Source organism: Larus michahellis, chromosome 3 (genome assembly GCF_964199755.1).
Source record: "Larus michahellis chromosome 3, bLarMic1.1, whole genome shotgun sequence".
In the NCBI taxonomy this organism is placed as follows: domain Eukaryota; kingdom Metazoa; phylum Chordata; class Aves; order Charadriiformes; family Laridae; genus Larus; species Larus michahellis.
In genome coordinates, this window is record NC_133898.1 from 131468917 (window position 1) to 131488185 (window position 19269).

At 45.5% G+C, this 19269-nt stretch overlaps 1 protein-coding gene across 8 annotated transcripts in view; it reads left to right on the forward strand.

The window, feature by feature from the left end:
• Positions 1-19269, forward strand: part of ASXL2 (ASXL transcriptional regulator 2) — a 126829-nt gene that overhangs the window by 78612 nt on the left and 28948 nt on the right. For 7 of the 8 annotated variants that reach the window (XM_074582232.1, XM_074582233.1, XM_074582236.1 and 4 more), the window contains 2 exons: positions 6678-6793; positions 14146-14272. In XM_074582232.1, the coding sequence (XP_074438333.1) occupies positions 6678-6793; positions 14146-14272 (243 nt within the window). Of the gene's footprint in view, positions 1-6360; positions 6564-6677; positions 6794-14145; positions 14273-19269 lie in introns of those variants that run through there. The other variant, XM_074582235.1, reaches the window with a different exon arrangement.

The following is a 19269-nucleotide window of genomic DNA, read 5'->3' on the forward strand; positions in this document are numbered from 1 at the left end:
AGCTTCTTTTATTGCAAAGTATACTTGAAACTATAATTAGCTCTGATCCCTAAAAGATAAAGGATGAGAGATCGAGTAAACCCCCAGTTCCAGGAACCGTCGTGCGAGCGGTTCAGGGGGCTGCGCCCTTTGCTGCATCTCGGAGCCTGTTGTAGTGGCAGACCCCAGGGGCCGCACGTCCCTCTTGTGACGCTGGTATTTGGTGGGTTGGGTTTGGTTGTCTTCAGCCACAGCTCCAGCAAAAGACTCTTGTCAGATTAGTTTTAGTTTCTCAAACTGTTTTATCTTTTTTTTTTCTTTCTGATTTGGAAGTATTTTGACTCCCAAATTCTCACAACGATTGCAGATGTATTTTTCCTTTACTTCTAGCACATTTTTAATGGTTTTGTTTTGTTTCATGCTGTTAAACAGTTAGTTTATTAGCCAAGATACCCACATGCCAGTATTCTGTAAGGTGAACTGCCAAGGCTGACCTTAAGCCGAGTGACTCTAAGAGTAATGTTCTTTTGGAGCCACCGACATAAAACTGTTGTATAAATGCCAGGTCACTCTTCATGCTCGCTTTCTTCCGCGGCACCCGCCGCATCTCTTCGGAAATAAGCCTGAGAAACCCAGCGGTCATTTCTGCTACATCAGTTTAAGAAAATCTTCATCTTGATTTAGGAATTGCCTGAGTGCCTGCCAAGAAAGTATGAGCTCTGTCATCATCCCCATTGTTTCGCTGTTAGACCTCCCTCTGCTTTCCCGTTCCCTCCTCTCTGGCTCGGTGCTGCTCCAGGTGTTCTCCTGCGCTGGCTCACACCGCTGGGCTCTGAATAGCCCGGTCCTGCAGCGGGGAGGAGGAGGCAATCAATCAGAAAGTAAATTAGTGGCTGAGTGAGCAAAGATGTCTGTAGTTCTGTGTAATAGACGTGTTGAGCTTAAAGGGACAGTACAGTCGGACAGTCGGTTTTGCCGCCCCAGAGCAGGATCAGCCATGTCTGTCTGTGTTCTCAGTGTTGTTTACCTGACACCGCTTGAGAAAGACAGACGTTAGCCAGAATATTATTATTAAATATCATCTTTGGCAAGCAAGCAGATGTATAGTGGAAACCAGTGGGATTTCAAACAAATATCCCACCACTTTCACACCCTAAAAGGTAAATAACCTGTGCAAGATGAGACATCCAAGGGAAAAAAAGGGTAAAAATATTTTGGGCGTCTTCAACTCTCCGTTATTTTCAGTCTCATGCAGTGTGCAGAGCTGTGCTGTACCTGACACAGGATGAGAATTACAGGTCTTGGTGCTTCTTCTTTGGCGGTGGGATGGAATTTAGCTGGGGACTGGCTAAAGTCCGGTTTCAGCGGGCCAGTGGTGTGCTGGGCAGTGACAGCAGAGAGTGCGTGGGGGGGTCGAAGTCCTGGGGTGTTCCAACACTGGGAAAACACGTGGTGTTGTACGCTGTTAAAATGGATGTGTGGTCAAATCCTACTTCGGTCGCCTGGTTTGAGGCTGTGGTTGATCAGTACGTTCCTTTATCCGAGAGGATCAAACAGAAAGTCCGTAGCGTTTAACTTAATCGGGAGTCCAGAAGGAAAGACAGGAGGCAGCCTCCCGATGAAACTGCAGTCTACTATTCCTATTAGAAGGGATCCCTGGACTACATCCGGCATTTAATATTTGCAGCAATTTACTGCAATTTTTCTAAAAGAATTAACCACTCATCATCTTCAGTAAGTTATCGTTAAATAAATCTTACTACTTCACTTTGCTGCTGTTAGCACAGTTCCTTTATAAACGTACGAAGAGAATTGATTGACCAATGGTTTAGGGATTGCAAATCTTAAGGGAACCCAGTACCTTGTAAAATGTCGATCAGATCTTACCAGACTGAAATTTCTAATGTAATTGACCTTTAACATAATTAAAGTTCTGTGGTAATTTCATTTCTCAGAAGAAATGCTCTTGCATCAGTGACACGCCAGGTAAGAAGTGTAAAGGGGTCTCTGTCCCACAAATTACAGCTGTAATTGGCTGCAGACGGATCTTCCTCCAGTATTTATTCTTGCAGCTGGGACATGGGACTGTATTGGATCCAGTCGTAGTTTATCTACCAGATCGGGGCTCGTGAGGTTTGGCTGACACATGTTCGCTTTATCTCATCTACATTAGTCTTAGCGAAGTGTTAGGGTTTCACCTGGCAGACTTGTCTCCCAGCCAAAGCCCCAGCAGGAAGCAATGAACTGGCGCCGTGACCTGGGGCCAAGTGTGCAGAGTTGCGCGTTTTGGAGCCGTCCTGGCTGTGGATGCGTATATTCAATTGTGTCTCCGGGCCAGCGCTCTCAAATACAGGAGGTTTTTTTGTCACTGCCCTTTAGCCACATTTCTGTCCTTACCACCTATTATCAAGGTGACGTCTCCATCCCATCCTCCTGTGCCTCTTTGGGATCAGGGGATTCTGTTTGCTGTTTCTAGTTCACAAAATCTACTGAATTTTGGTTCTGTCACATACTGGCCCACGGCCTTCCCTAATCTTTAGCAGATTGAGGAAATCCTTATTTACATAGAAACAGCGCAAAGCAGCTCATCGAATATTTTAAAACCGGGGTGTCTTACCGGATGCGCTGCTTTCCAGGATGTTGCTTTACATTCTGTAATTATTTCTGCAGCTTCCCTCCAAAATTGCACTGAGGATCTAAGGGAGTCAAGAGGTGTAATCTCAGCTCCACACATGTTTCAAATTATAAGAAGGCCTGAAGTGAAGGGTTTAAGGAGGGTTTAAGGAGGACGGAGCCAGGCTCTTTTCAATGGTTCCCAGCGACAGGACAAGGGGCAATGGGCACAAGCTGGAACATAGGAAGTTCCGTTCAAATACACGGAAAAACTTCTTTACGGTGAGGGTGACAGAGCCCTGGAACAGGCTGCCCAGGGAGGGTGTGGAGTCCCCTTCTCTGGAGATTTTCAAGACCCGCCTGGATGCAGCCCTGAGGGATGTGCTTTAGGCGATCCTGCTCTGGCAGGGGAGTTGGACTGGATGATCTCTAGAGGTCCCTTCCAACTCTGAAGATTCCGTGATTCCGTGAAGACAGAACTAACTTTACGGGAATTCTGTTTAAAGGAAACAAACTCAGCTTGTCAAGCCTCGTCCTTGTGGGAGTCTGAATGTTTCTCTACACGTGCAGCCTTTGTGTCGTACCTCCGCTTGGCTGCCTGCACCGTTCTCGGCAGGATGGAGCCTTCGTGAGAGCTTTTGGGTCCAAGGACCCAGGGGTGTATTCGCACAGGTTTATCCTCCCATCCACCCCCCGCTTCGCTTTGGGGGCCCGCAGCTGTGACTTGGTTGCCTTTCTCAAGTTCTCCTGTTTGTTCTTGAGAATGTATTGTGGTTACAGCTGTCAGTCCAGCGCAGCAGCCGTTGTGGCACCGAGGGCTTTTGCACCATCAGGGGATGCACAAAATATCTTAATGCAGCTTTATTGTATCATCTGCTCCAGGGCTGAGGTGTCTTCCCAGGTGTGGGGTTCAGCCTGCGCTGCCTTCCTGGTTTTGAAATACTAGTTTTCTTTATTTAAAGACAGCATAAAAATTACAATGTGAATAGAATGTGCGCCTGGAGAAGAATAGCCTGCATTTGGCTTAATGTTTCTATTTCACGCAGAACTTGCAGTTTCAGCAGTGATAGGCTTCAAAGAGGATGTGGTTTATGTTCCTGCTATTCAAATGTCTCAGAACCAGTAACAGGCTGCCTGTTTCTCTGCCCGGGTTTTAAATGTTAAACCAAACTTGTGTTTTCTCCACGTTTAACGCTTACAAGCAAGGATGAGTTTTAGAAGGGCGGCGGGGGAGAGCGTTTGCCCGGCTGAGGGCTGTGAATGTCCCCAGCTCAGGTGGGAGCAAGGGCTGGGCCCGGGCTCGCTGGGTGCTGACAGCGCCCGAGGGCTGCGAGCACGGTGCTTTCCCGCAGAAACGGGGCACCCAGGCACGAAGCTACATCATTTCATCACGTATGTGGTCCTTCCTTTGAGAATAATGTAAAATCCCTCAATATCCCTCATTTTTATTATGTCCTTAACCGTTTTCCTTACTTTCCTGAATCCCACCAAATTTCATTGCTGTCGTGTGACCAGCACTACAGCATGTGAGACAGTCAGTGTCAATACGCCGTGAGAATTTTACATACATCAGTCATTTTGCCATCTTTGCACATCGCATCATCTTGCTGGCCATTCTCGTCTGCTTGTCAGCCGTAATGGATCCCTTTCCTGAGATGCCACAGTTCATTTAGATTACTGCAGGTTCTATGAGTATCTTGGGGGCTTTTTCCTCTAAAAATTTGCTTATTTTTTGATGTTTTACTTCGTACTTTTGGTCTTTCGTTCTCTGTATTATGTTTCTCTGAATTTCCACACAATTTGCTCTGATGTTAGCTAAACTAAATATTTAATATTTTACTGGTTTTGCATTCCGGACTATCACTAAGCACTAAGCTGCTCCCTGGTTAGTACGTGACCTTGCAGAATTTTTGCCTTGTTCTTGGCTGATTGACATTTGATTCTGTTCTTCGCCTTCTGTCCCATCCAGCATCGGAGTTCTGCCAGTTCTTTGTTTTTTAAACAATAGCCAAATAATTTTTAGAAGCCTTTTGTTGAAAATCTCTGGAAGTGTGAGTGAATTCTTAACAACAAACTGTCTTTTCTTCCAGTTCTCTTCATCGTTGCACTCAGACAATTCCACTGAGTTTGTGAGATCTGCTTTTCCTCTCCAGGTGCTGATCACACTTGACCTTTCCAGCTTCTTCTTCTTCTTCATCTTGAACTGCAGTTTCAACCAAACCGAGACACAAATGCAAGTTTACAAACATTCTTACTGCTCTTTCAAAGTACGGATATAACCTTTGCTTTCCAGATCTTTGTGTAACATCAGGGTTCTTTTTTTGCCTTTTAAGTGGTTGATCCGCTTGCTGTGTGACACCGTCACCTTTCTCATGTGCGTGCATCACCCGGTATGGTAATCTGGTCAGTGACTTTTAAATTACCGATTTCTTACCATGCCTTTTTGTTGTTGTTGATGTTTTTAATGACATTTCAGAGTCTGATATTGCCTCATCTCTGTGGTGTATGCCTTCTAAAAAACTTGCTCTTTTCATTTAACAGCCATGCCACACGTGAGAATTTTATTTTTCATAATTTGTTGTTCTGTGCATTTTATTGAAATGTTGCTTTCTGATGCCTGCTGTCACTGCATTATTTTTGGGATCCCTTCTCTGTGGATACAGAGTGGGATCACACTGTGGCTGTTGTTAACGAAGAGCTGTTGTCGTTATCTCTTAACTCCTTTCTGTTGCAGGACACTAGTTTAGCCTCATGCGTTCTGGAACTAATAGCTTCAGGAAGCAATAATTTAAATAGTTACATGTGAATCTGTTTATTACGCTTTATAGTAGGGGCTCTCCCCGCCCTGGGATCAAACATTCTTTGACTCTTCATTTTGTTTCCTTGATCTTACAGTGGGCAGCATTATCTATACAAATTCACGTGTGGATATATAGAGAGACCACGAATTTGCTGACTTAAATTGTTTTCTTTTTGACTGGCTGCCTCATCCCAGTCTCGCAGATTTGCCTTTAGAGCCCGTTGCAGGTGGAGCCGTGTCTCACTGATGCTCTTGGCTGTGCCTACGTGGTGTTTGTTCTGTTACGGCCATCGCGCAACGTAAGGTGCTCCAATGAATGTCATTTTGCTTTTGGCCTTTTTTGTGGTCCGATTTCAGTGTCAGCAGCTAAGCAGCAGTGATTAGCCCTAGGGTGCCGATACCGGGCTTTGTGTGTAGGTACCTGTGGCGGGTTAGCCTTGGCTGCTGCCCAGCACAGCACCTATTTGCCAAGACAACTGAGGCAAAACCACGATGATGAGAGACTGGGGTGGACTGGCGTCCCATCACCCCGCTGCTGCCGGAGCAGAGCATTTTGAGTATCCTGTGCCAAACAGGTATATTCAAGCCACGTGAGCAGCTGGTCTTTACCTCCCCTCCTCGATTTGTTGGTTGTAATGAGAACATTTAAAACTCTAAATCGCTTGAAACTAGAAGCCTTGCTTTAGGACTCTGCTTGGCTACGACTAGATTTCTTTAAGCATCCAGGCTCATCCACTGAGAATATACATTCATTTACTGGGATATCCTGTGTATTCCCATATTTCTTTTTAAAAAGGAGCAAGTGATAGTCAAGTTCAACTTCCTTTGCATGTCATTTGTCTTCTTGCTCTTGTGTGGGATTTGGATTTATTCTGATCAGAAACTGCTCTCGATTAGGTGTCTGACCACCGGTCGTTCCAGATGAAGACAACCATTGCCTGTGTCTGTATTTCCAGTTAAATTTCCTGCATGAACCTGAAGCTTTTTCTCAAGCTGCAGTGTTGTTTGATAGCAGCTATTTACAAGATGAATAAAAAAAGAGACGGACAAGAGATGAAAAATCTGAAGTTGGTCATAGGAATTGCTGTTGGCTTTCAGAGGAAAACAGCTGCCTTGGTGGTGGGGAGGAAACAGAATTGATTCTTCATGCAAAAAGTAGCATTTGCTAGAGGTGCGGTTTTCACGAGCCTCATGAGATGATGTGAAATGGTGAGGACTGGCTAACGTGCTGCAGGCAAATGGATAAAGGTCGGATTATGGGTTTTGTTTCTTCTTCTTTTCGCAGTGTCATCTAGACTGTCACAGACATCCTCCCCGCAGTCAGGCTGCCCGTCACCTTCCATCCAGACAGGCAAAGTCATCTCCTCGTCCCAGAAGCACAGCAAGAAGGCGCTCAAGCAGGTAAGTAGCCTGGTCTGCAGCCTGGTTTGAGCGTCGTTGCAGTCATTTTATTTCTCTGGTGAATCGTCTTTCTCAGTGAAACTGCACCCTGCAGGGAGGGAAGTCAGGACTTCCTGGCTGTCTCATAGTAACAGAGTTTCGCTAAAACATCCCTCTCTCTCAAAGGCTGTTCAAAATACTGTGCTATTTAGTTCTTTGCTTTTTCCCTAAGTAAGCATCTAGAATTTATTTTTTTATTATTATGATTAGAGACCAGATATGAGGTGTTATTTCTTTTCTCCCAACCTTTTGATAAGTGTGCTTAACTCTCTACAGTCTGCTTTAGTAAATGGAAGGTTTTTTGGGAAAAAACTGAAATCCGCTGACTTCTTACCCTAATTAGTGGCATACTTTGCCTTCAGAGGAATTCTGTGGGTGCAGAGTGTGTGTGTTTACAGAGGGAATAAGGGGAAGGAGAACATGCTGACTTTGTGTTGCACCTCTGCTGGGTGTTACAAGAAAAAGAGGATGGATTATTTTCCAGGCCTGGGGAATGACTGTTGTGTAGATGGTGTTAATTGTATGCATGCAGGATGGAATGGGTGAGGGTTTGTACTTCAAATGATTCGTTCCTCCTAATGAAAAACACAAGACAAATTGGTCCCCTGAGTGTTTTATTTGCAGGTGTTTCCCCAACGGCATTGTTTAGTTTTCCATGATCCTTAGAAAGGAAATGCTTTATCAGGGTTAGATTTACTCCTTAGTAAAGTAAAAATCTTAAGGATTTAGGAATCGAGTTGCAGAGGAGGTGCTAGTCCAGGGATTGTGGAAGCTTGTCACAGACAGATGGAATCGTGATGTGTTCCAGATAGGATTTACCTTTTCCAGCCCAGCCTGTTTTCCGGACTTCTTCCAGCTGAGAAGCAACACTTGGGATGGCGTTCAGCTAACAGAGATGCCTGCGGCCCTGGGAAAAGGATCTGCAGTGAGAGAGAAGGATCTCATTAGGGCATATTTAAAGGACACCTTTAAAGGTCCCTTCCAACCTGACGCATTCTGAGATTCTATATCATTAAGGAGAATATTACAGGGGAAGATAAGGCAACTGGACAAACGGGAGCTTTGTTTCCAGCAAGAGAGAGTTGAGCTGGTGTCAAAACAAGGGCCAGCTTCAAGGACTCTTCTCATTTCTTTCTTTTCCCACTTGGCTGTTTCTCGACAGCAGCATTGGTGTTCTGTGATGTTGCTTGCTGCTCATAGCCGCAATAAAGCAGCGAGATTGTGTTGTCACTTTAGGCAGATTTCCTTCTGAAGTTCAGAGTCAAGCTTCCGCTTTCATTTGAATCCTCAGAAAATTGCTTCTCACTAATTCAGCAAAGGTATTAATTATACTCTTTGCTTTCCCTCCCTCATCCCTCTTTAAGCCTGGCTGGCAATCATTTCTCTCTAACATCCACAAAGACTTTTCTCTTTTAAGAGTGATCAAACAGACTCGGGGGTTGCTATAAGCAGTCCTCTTTCCCCTCGCGTGCTCCGCAGTTCCTCGTCGTTCTCTCTGGTCTCCAGGTCCCTGCTTCACAGAGTCACAGGTTGGAAGGGACCTCTGGGCAAAGCCACGCTCCATTTCCAAACCTACACTATATCCAAACCTGCGCTCCGTCTACTTTTCTTCTCTCCTCCCGGCCTCTGTCCTTATATGCCTAATAGTTTTCTGCTTTTCATCTCTGAATTCCCCATGATCCTGCTCCCACCAGCTTTTCCCCACATTTATATTCATTCCTCGCTGTCTCTGCTCTCTCCCTCCTCCACTCCCCAGCTTTCTTACTCTGAGATGTCTGCTTCCCGAGCATCCTTCTTCCAGCGCTGTCTCTGAATGCAATGAAATATGTCAGAGCCAGTGAGTTCCATAATTGAGACAGAGTTCTCAGTTTCACTGTTAATCTCATTGCTTTGGGGAGAAAAAAAATCAGAAATCCTGAAAGAGAAGCGGGGAACCCTATGGAGGCCTTGAGGTCTGCATAGCGTACCTGTTCATATTTAGCAGTTCTGCAGCTCTCTGCAAGGCAAAAAGCTGCTTCTGGTGGTCATCATCTTCCATCACAACAGCTCTTCTCCCTGAACTCAACTCCTCTGTCCCGGAGTAGGGCATCAAATTGTAGCACAGTGAATAACTTGCCTTCTAGGCAAACCAGAATAAAAAGAGTTGCCGCACAACACCATAACTGCTCAATCATTCCAACTTCCCTGTCTAAAGCTTGCTCTAGCTTTGGATCAAATTAAGAACATTGCGTGGCCAATCCTTTGCGTAATTTTAGTTGCAGTGTGATTCTGTCATTTTGACCAAATGCCACATCTTCACCTCTTCTTAAACATGGTTGCCACTGTGGTCAGAAAAAGTTTAAAAAGTAGATAAAATGAGCAAATATAGGCAGCAGGAAGGAGACAACAGTCTAGATGAACCTGCTTTGGCAGGAGGGGTGAACTAGATGGTCTCCAGAGGTCCCTTCCAACTCCTGTGATTCTGTGATGAGGAGAGTAGTAGGAAAAACATAAGATGTTGAGGCAATCAAGAAGAAAGCTTTCATATTTTTAATTATGCCTGCAACCCACATTATTTGCTCGCGTGCACTGGAGAAGGCAGCTGGCTGAATTCAGCCCTCCTGTCTTCCACACTAAGTAATTATAATATTACTGGAGGGAAGGGAGAGCAGATTTCTGAGTGAGAACTTTTGACCCTGGAACACAATGCTGCTGCTACACTGACAATAACTATCAGGTCCTTTAAGAAATACGGATCAGAATTTAGTTCGTAAACACATGAAAGTTAAAACTGTAAAATACAGCCAAATAATATGGTGTGTACCGGTGTGCCATCACCACACGGTATAGTAAGTAAGCAGCGTCTCTTACAATCAGTTGGAAAAATCCTGAGTTAGGGGTTTGCAATACCTGAATCTAAATGGGCAGAGACATGTCAGTGCTCATCCTGCTGGAAAGGTGAAACAGTCATGGGGAGAAACCCCCTTTGTTACAGTGAGTCTGTGCTGATACAAAAAACCACCACATTGAGACTCTGAAATTTATAATCCGGACCCAGGAAGCTTGGTGATTTCTCACCCATTGCTGGAAAATGCAAGTACATCCTTTCCTCTTATCCTCTCCAATCCACTGACCTCATCTCATCCTTACCTAGTTTGAGTAGCCACCCCAGTACCGTCAGGATTCACAGAACCCTAGAATCCTAGACTGGTTAGCGTTGGAAGGGGCCTCTAGGGTCCCTCTGGTCCAACCCCTGCTCAAGCAGGGTCACCCAGAGCCGGTTGTGCAGGACCGTGTCCAGACAGCTTCTGAACATCTCCAAGCAGGGAGGCTCCACAACTTCTCTAAGCAAGAATTCAGATGGAATGTCTTGTTTTGTGCCCACGGTCCCTGGTCCGGGCACTGGGCACCACTGGGAGAGCCTGGCTCCGTCGCTTTGGTACCCTCCCTGTAGGTGTTTATCCACATGGATTCAACCCCCTGAGCCTGCTCCAGGCTGAGCAGCCCCAGCTCCCTCAGCCTCCCCCCGCGGCAGAGACACTTCAGTCCCCCCACACCCTGGTGGCCCCTCGCTGGGCTCTCTCCAGTCTGTCCATGTCCCTTCTGGACTGGGGAGCCCAGCACTGGACCCAGCACTCCCAGTGTGGCTTCACCAGCGCTGAGCAAAGGGGAGGGATCCCTTCCCTCGATCCAGATCTCATCATGGTGTGTTAACATTAGAAATTACACCCTCTGCTCTAATAAGGTCTATACCGTTGGCTTTCATCATTATCCATTACACTTTTATTTGTTACCACGTACACAGAATGAATAAGGCCAGGGACTGGGTTGGGCTGCACCTTACAAAAGCTTTCCGGTCAGCAAATAGTCGCTTTGTCACCTTTCGTGTGAAGAAAGCAGCTGTACAATACAGATTTTTCCCCATTAAGTGCATCCCCACGGGTTTTAACCTTCATTACCGGAGACCGTCGGCAGGTGCAGAGCAAGAGGTGGGTGCTGAGGAGCAGCTCCTGGTCCTGCTGCCGTCGCCCTTGTCACCCACAGTGGAGCTGACATGGAGGAGCGTGCGGCTGACATAAGGTCTTTGTTTAAATTACAATTAAAGGAGGTGCTGATGATACTGACTGGATGGTGCCATTTTGAATTAGGCTCTTTTTCAGCACTATAAAGTGGTGGTTTCCGCCCTCAACAGCGGGGTTTACCTCAGAGCTGCCCTTTGTGCGAACGCACCTGCGCGCTGAGGAACATCTGCCCTCCGCGGAGGGCGGCACAGCACACCCGGTGAGAACAAAGGACAGCTTCAAGGCAAACAAAAGGAAAATAACGAGCCCCCGCGCACGGGCGCAGAGGGAGTACCCACCCAGGCAGGTCAGGGTTAGAGGAGAGTTGTGGGCCGGTGCTGGCGGAGGGTTTTGCCATGCTCTGGGGGCTCTGGAGAGACTGAGAGAGACTGACCCTCTGAGAGAGAGGGGCCCCCTGAGAGAGACCCCCTGAGAAAGAGAGACCCTCTTGAGAGAGAGAGACCCCCTGCAAGAGAGGGAGATGCCCAGAGAGACCCCCTGAGCGACCCTCTGAGAGAAAGTCCCTCTGAGAGACCCTCTGCTGAGGCTTCTGCAGCCGCGGCGCCTGGAAGCTGCTGCCTGATTGGTGGGTGCGGGGTAGTTAGCGTGTTCCTGATTGGCTCTTCCCTGACAGAGGCGGGCTGGCACAGTGGGGCCTGGCATGGCTGGAGCGGAGGGGAGCCGGGGCTGGTGGGGGGTCTCCTGGGGGAGCCGGGGCTGGTGTGGGGTCTCCTGGGGGAGCCGGGGCTGGTGTGGGTGTTATGGGGAGCTGCGTCTGGTGTGGGGTCTCATGGGGGAGCTGGGGCTGGTGTGGGTGTTATGGGGAGCTGGGCCTGATATGGGGTTCCATGGGGGAGCTGGGCCTGGTGTGGGTGTTACAGGGGACCTGGGCCTGGTACGGGAGAGCTGAGGGATGCTGGGCCTGATATGGGGTGTTATGGAGGAGCCAGACCTGTTGTAGAGTGTTATGGGGAAGCTGGGCCCTTTCCCGGTACTTAGAGGGAGGTTATTGAGAAGACAGAGCCAGACTCATCGCAATATTCCTCTCTACAACTCCCTGAAAGGAGGTTGTAGAGAGGTGGGGATCGGTTTCTTCTCCCAAGGAACAGGCGATAGGACAAGAGGAAACGGCCTCAAGTTGTGCCAGGGGAGTTTTAGATTAGATATTAGCAAAAATTTTTACACTGAAAGGGTTATCAAGCGTTGGAACAGGCTGCCCAGGGAAGCGGTGGAATTGTCATCTTTGGAGGTATTTAAAAGACAGGTAGATGTAGCGCTTAGCGATATGGTTCAGTGGTGGTTTTTGTCAGTGTTGGGTTGATGGTTGGACTCAATAATCTGAAAGGTCCTTTCCAACCCAGGCAATTCTATGTTTCTAATATGGTGAAGGAAGTGGGATGATGAGAAATGGTGGGCGTTAAGTTGGATGGTATAAGGGAAAACATGACATGAGGAAAAGCTTTTTGCCCGTGAGGACAGTCCGGCAGTAGAGCTGTGCCATCTCCAGCCTGGGAGGTTTTCAAGATTTGACTGGCCAGAGCCCTGAGCAGCCTGGTGCAGCCGAGCTGACCCTGCTGTGAGCTGGGGGTTGGACTGGAGACCTCCTGAGGTCCTTTCCCACCTGAATTATTCTGTGATTATGACAAGACTCAATATAAATTAGATATATTAAAGAAGCCCCCACATATTTATAACAGAGAACATAAATTCGAAGCTGACAGTGAATTTAAAAGGCAGTATCTAATGAATAATTGTTTCCTCCTCTTCCCACACATGCCTCAGCCACCATTGGCGTGGGCACCTCAGGCACTGCATGACCGAGAACTGAGGTGACAAAATGAACAAACGCAGAATTCTTTTACCTAAGCTGAGAAAAATGCAGCAATTAAATGGCATATAGAATGGGTAAACAATACAGAAACCCTTAAATATTTGAAGTGATTTGCATAATGGAAGTATGGGATTCAGACAAGCCCCTGAACATACTAGTGGTCTTCATAGTCTAGTACTTTCTGGACATTCACTGTTGCCTGTGATTCATCTTCAAACCAAAAAAGAATTTGTAAAAGCTTTCTTGAACTTGTTTATGGATGTTTGTTACTCATGTGAATGCTGGGTCTCTCTTTTATCTTTCTGGTTTTTTAAAAGCTTTTGACCTCAATAACAGGAGGTTAATTGTGCGTTGCAGAGGATACTTCCTCTTACCGATTTTTGATTTTGCTGTGTTTCAGTTTGGCTGTATGTTTTTTTTAACGTGTGGTAGAAATGGCTAAATAAGAACTATTTAATAAATTGGAAAATGGGAAGCTAACATGTCCATTCATTATCTGTATCCTTTTGTGGTCAGTCTCCCTCATTTGTGTCCTACAAACTCTGAGTCTGTCTGTCTTCTGTTTTCCTCATATGGCAGATTCTGCAGGTATCTGCACATTTTTATTCTCTTTCCTAGTTCTCACTGTGTTGTTATTATTGTTGTTGTTATTATTTAAGATAGTGATGATCTCTAGTTAACAGTCCCACTTATTTGTATATATGCAGCATAATACTTCCCATTACTTCCTATTCTGAAATTGTACTATATATGTGATACTTCGTAACTTATTCTGCTGTGTTTATTTGGGTTTGGATTTCATTTTTTGAAAACAGACACTTTGGTTTGGGTAAACGCTGCAGTTTAACCAAATGCCTTCTTACTTCCTTGTCTTAGTCATTTGTGCCTTTTAGGCTCTACCATGGCTGCTTTAACCATCTTTTCTGAAACAAAGGATTTTATTTTCTTCGCTTCAGTGTTTTAATTGTTGTTACTCTCCTAATTAAAAAAATCCTTCCTAATGAGTAGCATCTCTGTTGAAGACTTTTTAGTAAGTTGCTACTTGCTTCGCCAGGAGACGGAAATGAATTATATTATGGTGCTTTGAAGTTATTTATATAATTACTTCGTGAACCAACTCCATATTTGGAATCCTTTCTCTTTGCATTCTCTAGAGATCATTTTTTTATGAAAAGACACAACTTAAGATATTCTGCAACCATTCACTTTTTGGTTTATATGCAAAGGTAGGCAATCTGTCTCCCTGTAGTAATGTATTTAAATAGACAGTATCAGTGTCCCATGCAAAGTGAATGTGTTTCAGAAGTTGTTTTGAACTTTTGATGTAGTTACAATGAGAATCCAGATATCGGTTGCTGTAAAACAAGTGGTTTGTACTGCATGCTAATAACTTCTAAGAATATTTTGAATTTCCCTTTGGTCATGTCTGTCCTCTTCCCCAGGCCTTGAAACAGCAGCAGCAGAAGCAGCAGCAGCAGCAATGCAGAGCCGGCATGCCCGTGTCCTCTAATCAGCACGTCCTTCTGAAGCACGTCAAGGCAGCCAGTGACTCCGCACCGGCAAAATCTAGTAGGTGGCAGTAACACTCCTATGTGTTCTTTTACTGTTTTATCTCTCTAACTTACCTTTTCTTATTCTTAGGGGACGAGAGAAGAAAGTGTTCTTTTCATATGGCATTCTTTTTGTTTCTGAAATAGTCTAGCTTCTCTTTTCCTGGCTTTGATTTTATTAGGAATGCATTCAGTTAAGAATAGATCTTGAATAGATCTTATTGTGCCATTGTCTGGTTAAAAAGCTTCTTTCTGTGATAAATGTCTTCCCCTATAGGTGCCTGTATGCTGTGGTCAGGTACTTCTCATGGCTACGCAAATTAAGGTGGTGTTTCTCTTAGTATTCATTTATTTCCAAAGTGGCTCCTCATTCTGTAGTGTGGCTTTCATGTCTTGTTCCGAAGAACGTTCTGATCTGAAAGATCCCACGTTGTTTCCAGCATTTACGCTGCAGTAGAAATTAATGAGATAACTGCTCTTCTCGTCTTCATTCAACAGTGCATTAGCTCCCTTACCAGCAGCAGCATTTCACTGGCTATCATAAATTCCTGGTAGTTACTTCTAGCTAGTTTTCTCTAAATTCTTTTCAGTGGAACTGATTTCCATTACAAGCTCCTGATTCTGTGAGCGTGACTCAAGTTGTTTTCTTTTCGATGCAAGAAATGCCTCTGTGTTTGTATAGATGGGTTTTCCTGTTGTACAAATAAATGACTTTGTAGACTAACGCCATCATTATTTTATCAATCCACAATTTCTCAAGTCATCTGTAAACGTTACCAGTAGTGGCTCAGTACCGTCTCCCACATCACTGAGCACCACTTTGCTTTTGTTCATACTTACGGCAGAAATCAAAACAGTGGGCCTATCAAATCAAATCAAATCAAATCAAACATATTTGGCCTGGTGACCTCTGTGCAACACTGCCGATGGCACACGCATGAAAGGTGTAAAAGCCAGGCTGGCATGTGTAGTGCTTTCCCAGAATGAAGCGTGTGGTGCTCAGGGAGCTCCAAAGCAAAAGGAGGTGTCTTTGGATTTCATGGACTTGGTGGGATTTTCTTCGGTGGATTTGCCTAACCTGAGGGGTGGGAATGTTGACTCTGTAAATGCCTTGCGGCAAACACCACACTGTAAAAACTACTCATTTTTGTTTGTTTTGGGCCAGGCTCCTTATACCTTTATTTGATTCCTTCTAATGATCAAACAGGCAATGAACAACTATTGTTTATTCAACAACTTCTTGCCACTCGTGACTTCTGTAGGCATGTCTTTTTCAATCTGAAGAGTCCTACTGTATTACCTTATTCCTCATACAGAAGGCTAGGTATGCTTTTTGCAATAGACAATGAAAACCGTACATAGTATTCAGGGTGCAAGATGCATTCTGAATTTGTATAGCATCATTTTGGTATTCTATATTTTGTTCATCTTTTCTTAACAATTCCTAGCATACAGTTTGCCTTTTTTTGACCCTGCCAAGAGCAGGCATTTTCCTAGAACCATTGAGATTCTGAGACCGTCTCCTGAGTTGTCATTTTCTATTTTAGGACCCAAGACTACATATGTAAGGTTAGGCGGGTTCTTTTTGTACATCACTTCATGCTTCCATACAGTGAACCATATCTGTTCTTTTATCACTGAACTATTCATCGTCATTAAGTCCAGCAGCTGTAATGGGGAGGGGAGGTGTTGGGACCTAAGAAATAAGCAGAATGTAGATACATGGTTAGTATATATGGTACGGGGCAGGGAGAGGCAGGAGCAGCAGGATTGTGTAAAAGAAGAAAAGAGGGATGGCTTTTTGAGGCTGAGATCTCTTCCAAAAAGCAACGGTCTCTTTCTCTGCTTCACTGTCCCGCTGATTCCAATCCTGCTTCACCATCTTCTGCAACACATACACAGTCCCTGTCTGTTTAAGCGGTGTGTGCTTCTGAAGTCCCTACCCTTACACCTGTTACACTGATTACCATGGGTAAAATGCTGTGCGGTCAAACTCAGGCACTTCTATGAGATGGAAATTCCTTCCCCCTCAGTAATTACCCTGTTGCTCCATCCTTCACCCTTGATTTACTTGACTGGTCCTGATTCGTCTCAGAAAGATGATGATGAAAATGTAACCGTCAAGGAAGGGCCAGCAAGAACACTCACTCAAAAGACTTCGGTCAGGTATTCTCTCACAGATGGAGTGGCTGGGACTGGCGGTCATGACGCTTGCCCAAAAAAGAGGAATGAAAGCAATCAGATTGCAACAAAATTAAATTTCCAACCCCAAATCCTAAGCTATTTTCAGTCTTCTTAAAAATGACTTTTTGTTAAAGCCTGATAACATGAGTAATACCAAACTGCTACCTTACCGAACAAAGGTGTGCCTTCTTTCTTCTTATAGTATCTATTAACAGCATTTATTTCCAGGCTCACAATTCTTTCCCCTTCCAAACAGTCCGTCCTTCAGGCAAGCCTGTGCTTAGGACAGCACGTGGAGAGAGAGCAGCTGCATCTCTGCTACGGAGTTAATCACTGCCGAAGTACTGGGCATAGGGACTGGAACTCAAGTCAATCCATTCTGCTAAATTTCCCTGGCGTAGCTGTGGCTCGGGACAAGCTAGTGGCCTCACAGCCCATCCGTGGCACAGCTCGATGTTCAGCACAGGCCAAACATCATTCCCTGCAGGCAGCTGGAACATGACCAACCCCACCTGAGGGACAGAGAAGGCATAAGGACGTAAACACAGCCGGTTGCTCCGAGGGCTAGGGGAACGCGCAACCTCACTGTCCTGTTTACTACTATAGAAGTAGCCAGAGAGGATTAGACAACAGCAATACGACAGTATTAGCATGAAAAACATTCTGCTCTTGGATATTCTTGGTGTAATTAAGTGAATGTTTAGCTGAAACCACTGGTCAGGTTAAGAAATTTCATAGAGCCATCAGAAGCAAGGCCTAGGAGTAGCCTTGAGAGCTCATGTAGTCCACACCCTTTCCTCAGGGCAGGAGCCGTGATGCATTCCTGACGGATGTTTTCTTCAGTCTGTTCTCAGAGATGCCATTGCTGCAAAGACCGATTGCGTCAAAAACTCCTAGCAAGTCTTGCCCTTCCTGCTTTGTGAACTTTATCCTTAAAATGTTTTTCTTAGCCTCTAATCAGAATCTTTTCTTGCTTCCTTGGGTTCAAACCCAAGATTTCCTGTCTACCGTGGACACTGAGTGCAGGTCATTTGATTTCTTCTCCCTACCACCTTTTACATAATTGGAGGTGTTTCCTCATCTCATGCTGATTTTCTTCAGTATAAAATTCTTTCTGTGTTTTAGTGCGTTTGTTTATTCTGCCTTTCCAAATAGCTCTAAACAAATCCAACCCAAAACTAGACCAGTCTGTCCTGGCTTGCTGGTTATATACTGCTGGAATGTTTCTTGTAACATCTGTTCAGACATATGCAAGGTTGCGGCTGTGCGCCATATATCCGATTGAAAGGAACAAGCATATTTATCAGCTGTACTTCATGCATCATTTCACAGCAGAGTGAGTGTTTAACAGTTGATGAGGTTGCCTGTTGTTCCCAGGCAGCTTTGTAGTTCAGACCCGTTCAAAAAGGTTAAGGGGAAAAAGGTTAATATCATCTTGCTTGTTTGAAATTCAGTCCTAAGCTGTTCTTGCGCCCTTTATACCTAGGCTGGTGTGGTCTGAGAAGGAAGCCAAAATTAATCCAGTAGAAAATTACACATTTCCCATGATGGTATTAAGAAAATGGCGTGCCAGGTGTATGAAGTCTTTAACATAAAATGATAGTTTAAAAGCCTTTTGTAGTTTCTCTGCTAACTAGGATTAAACCTGACTGGTTCATTAGCACAACAGGCAGATATCGTTCCTGGCAGACCCCATCTCCTGAGCCCCCTGCCCCAGGAGGAATCGCATCTGCACTTAGGGAAGTAGGAACAGGGAGACCCAGGAGGGACTGAAACAGGTAGGGTGTTTTATAAGATCGTTAGCTAACATAGAGTAATTATTAAAATAGCCTAATGGAGTAAGTAATCCAAACTCATGTTACTCAGAGTCCTTAAAGTATTGTTTGGTGTCTTTATTTTTTGTGATTCTAATGAGGCTTTTGCCTTTCCTGGGAACAACCAGAATCAGGCTGCTGGAGGCGTGCTCTCTGGCCCTTCCCAGGCGCTGCGTGTCAGGCCTCTGGGGCAGGAGGTCACAGCATATCAGTTTCTCTCCTTATTTTGGTTTCACACTTCCCAAACTATTGCCACATCCACTTTAATGATGGGTGAACTATTTTCTTCCAGCGTCTCTATTTAATTTTGGTTATTGATTTTTTTTTTTTTCTCTCTGACTTCCCCATACTTTGCTGCTACATTACCGTTGCAAGGTGTTGTACATTCTGCATGTCAACTTATCCAGCCTTTCTAGTGCTACTCTGAAAACATTAGAATGACAGGACCATTCATGCTGGTAGGGAGCTCAAGGAGGTCTCCAGTCCAGCCTCCAGCTCACAGCAGGGTCAGCTCGGCTCCACCAGGTTGCTCAGGGCTCTGGCCAGTCAGACCTTGGAAGACCTCCAAGGATGGAGATGGCACAACCTCTCTGGGCCCCACTGCTGGACTGTCCTCACGGGGAAAAAGCTTTTCCGTGTAGCCCATCTGACTTGCATCTGTTTTCTCTCGTCCTCCTGCCATGTCCTGCTGTGACAAGCCTGGCTCCATCTTCTGCTGGGCTCCCAGCAGGAGCGGGGTGGTGGCTATCAGGTCCCCGTCAGTCTCTTTCCTTCCCCAGCCTGAACAAGCCCTGATCCCTCAGCCTCTCCTCACAGGGCAAGCGCTGCAGTCCCCTGAGCATCTTGGTGGCCCTCAGCTGAGCTTGCTCCTGGTTTTGATGTCTTCCTTGTATTAGAGGCCCTGGGACAGGGCACAGAATCGAGGTGTGGTCTAACGAGTGCTGAGCAGAGGGGGATAATTGCCTCCCTTGATCTGCTGGCTGTGGTCCCGTGGTCCTACAGCCCAGGGTGCTGTTGG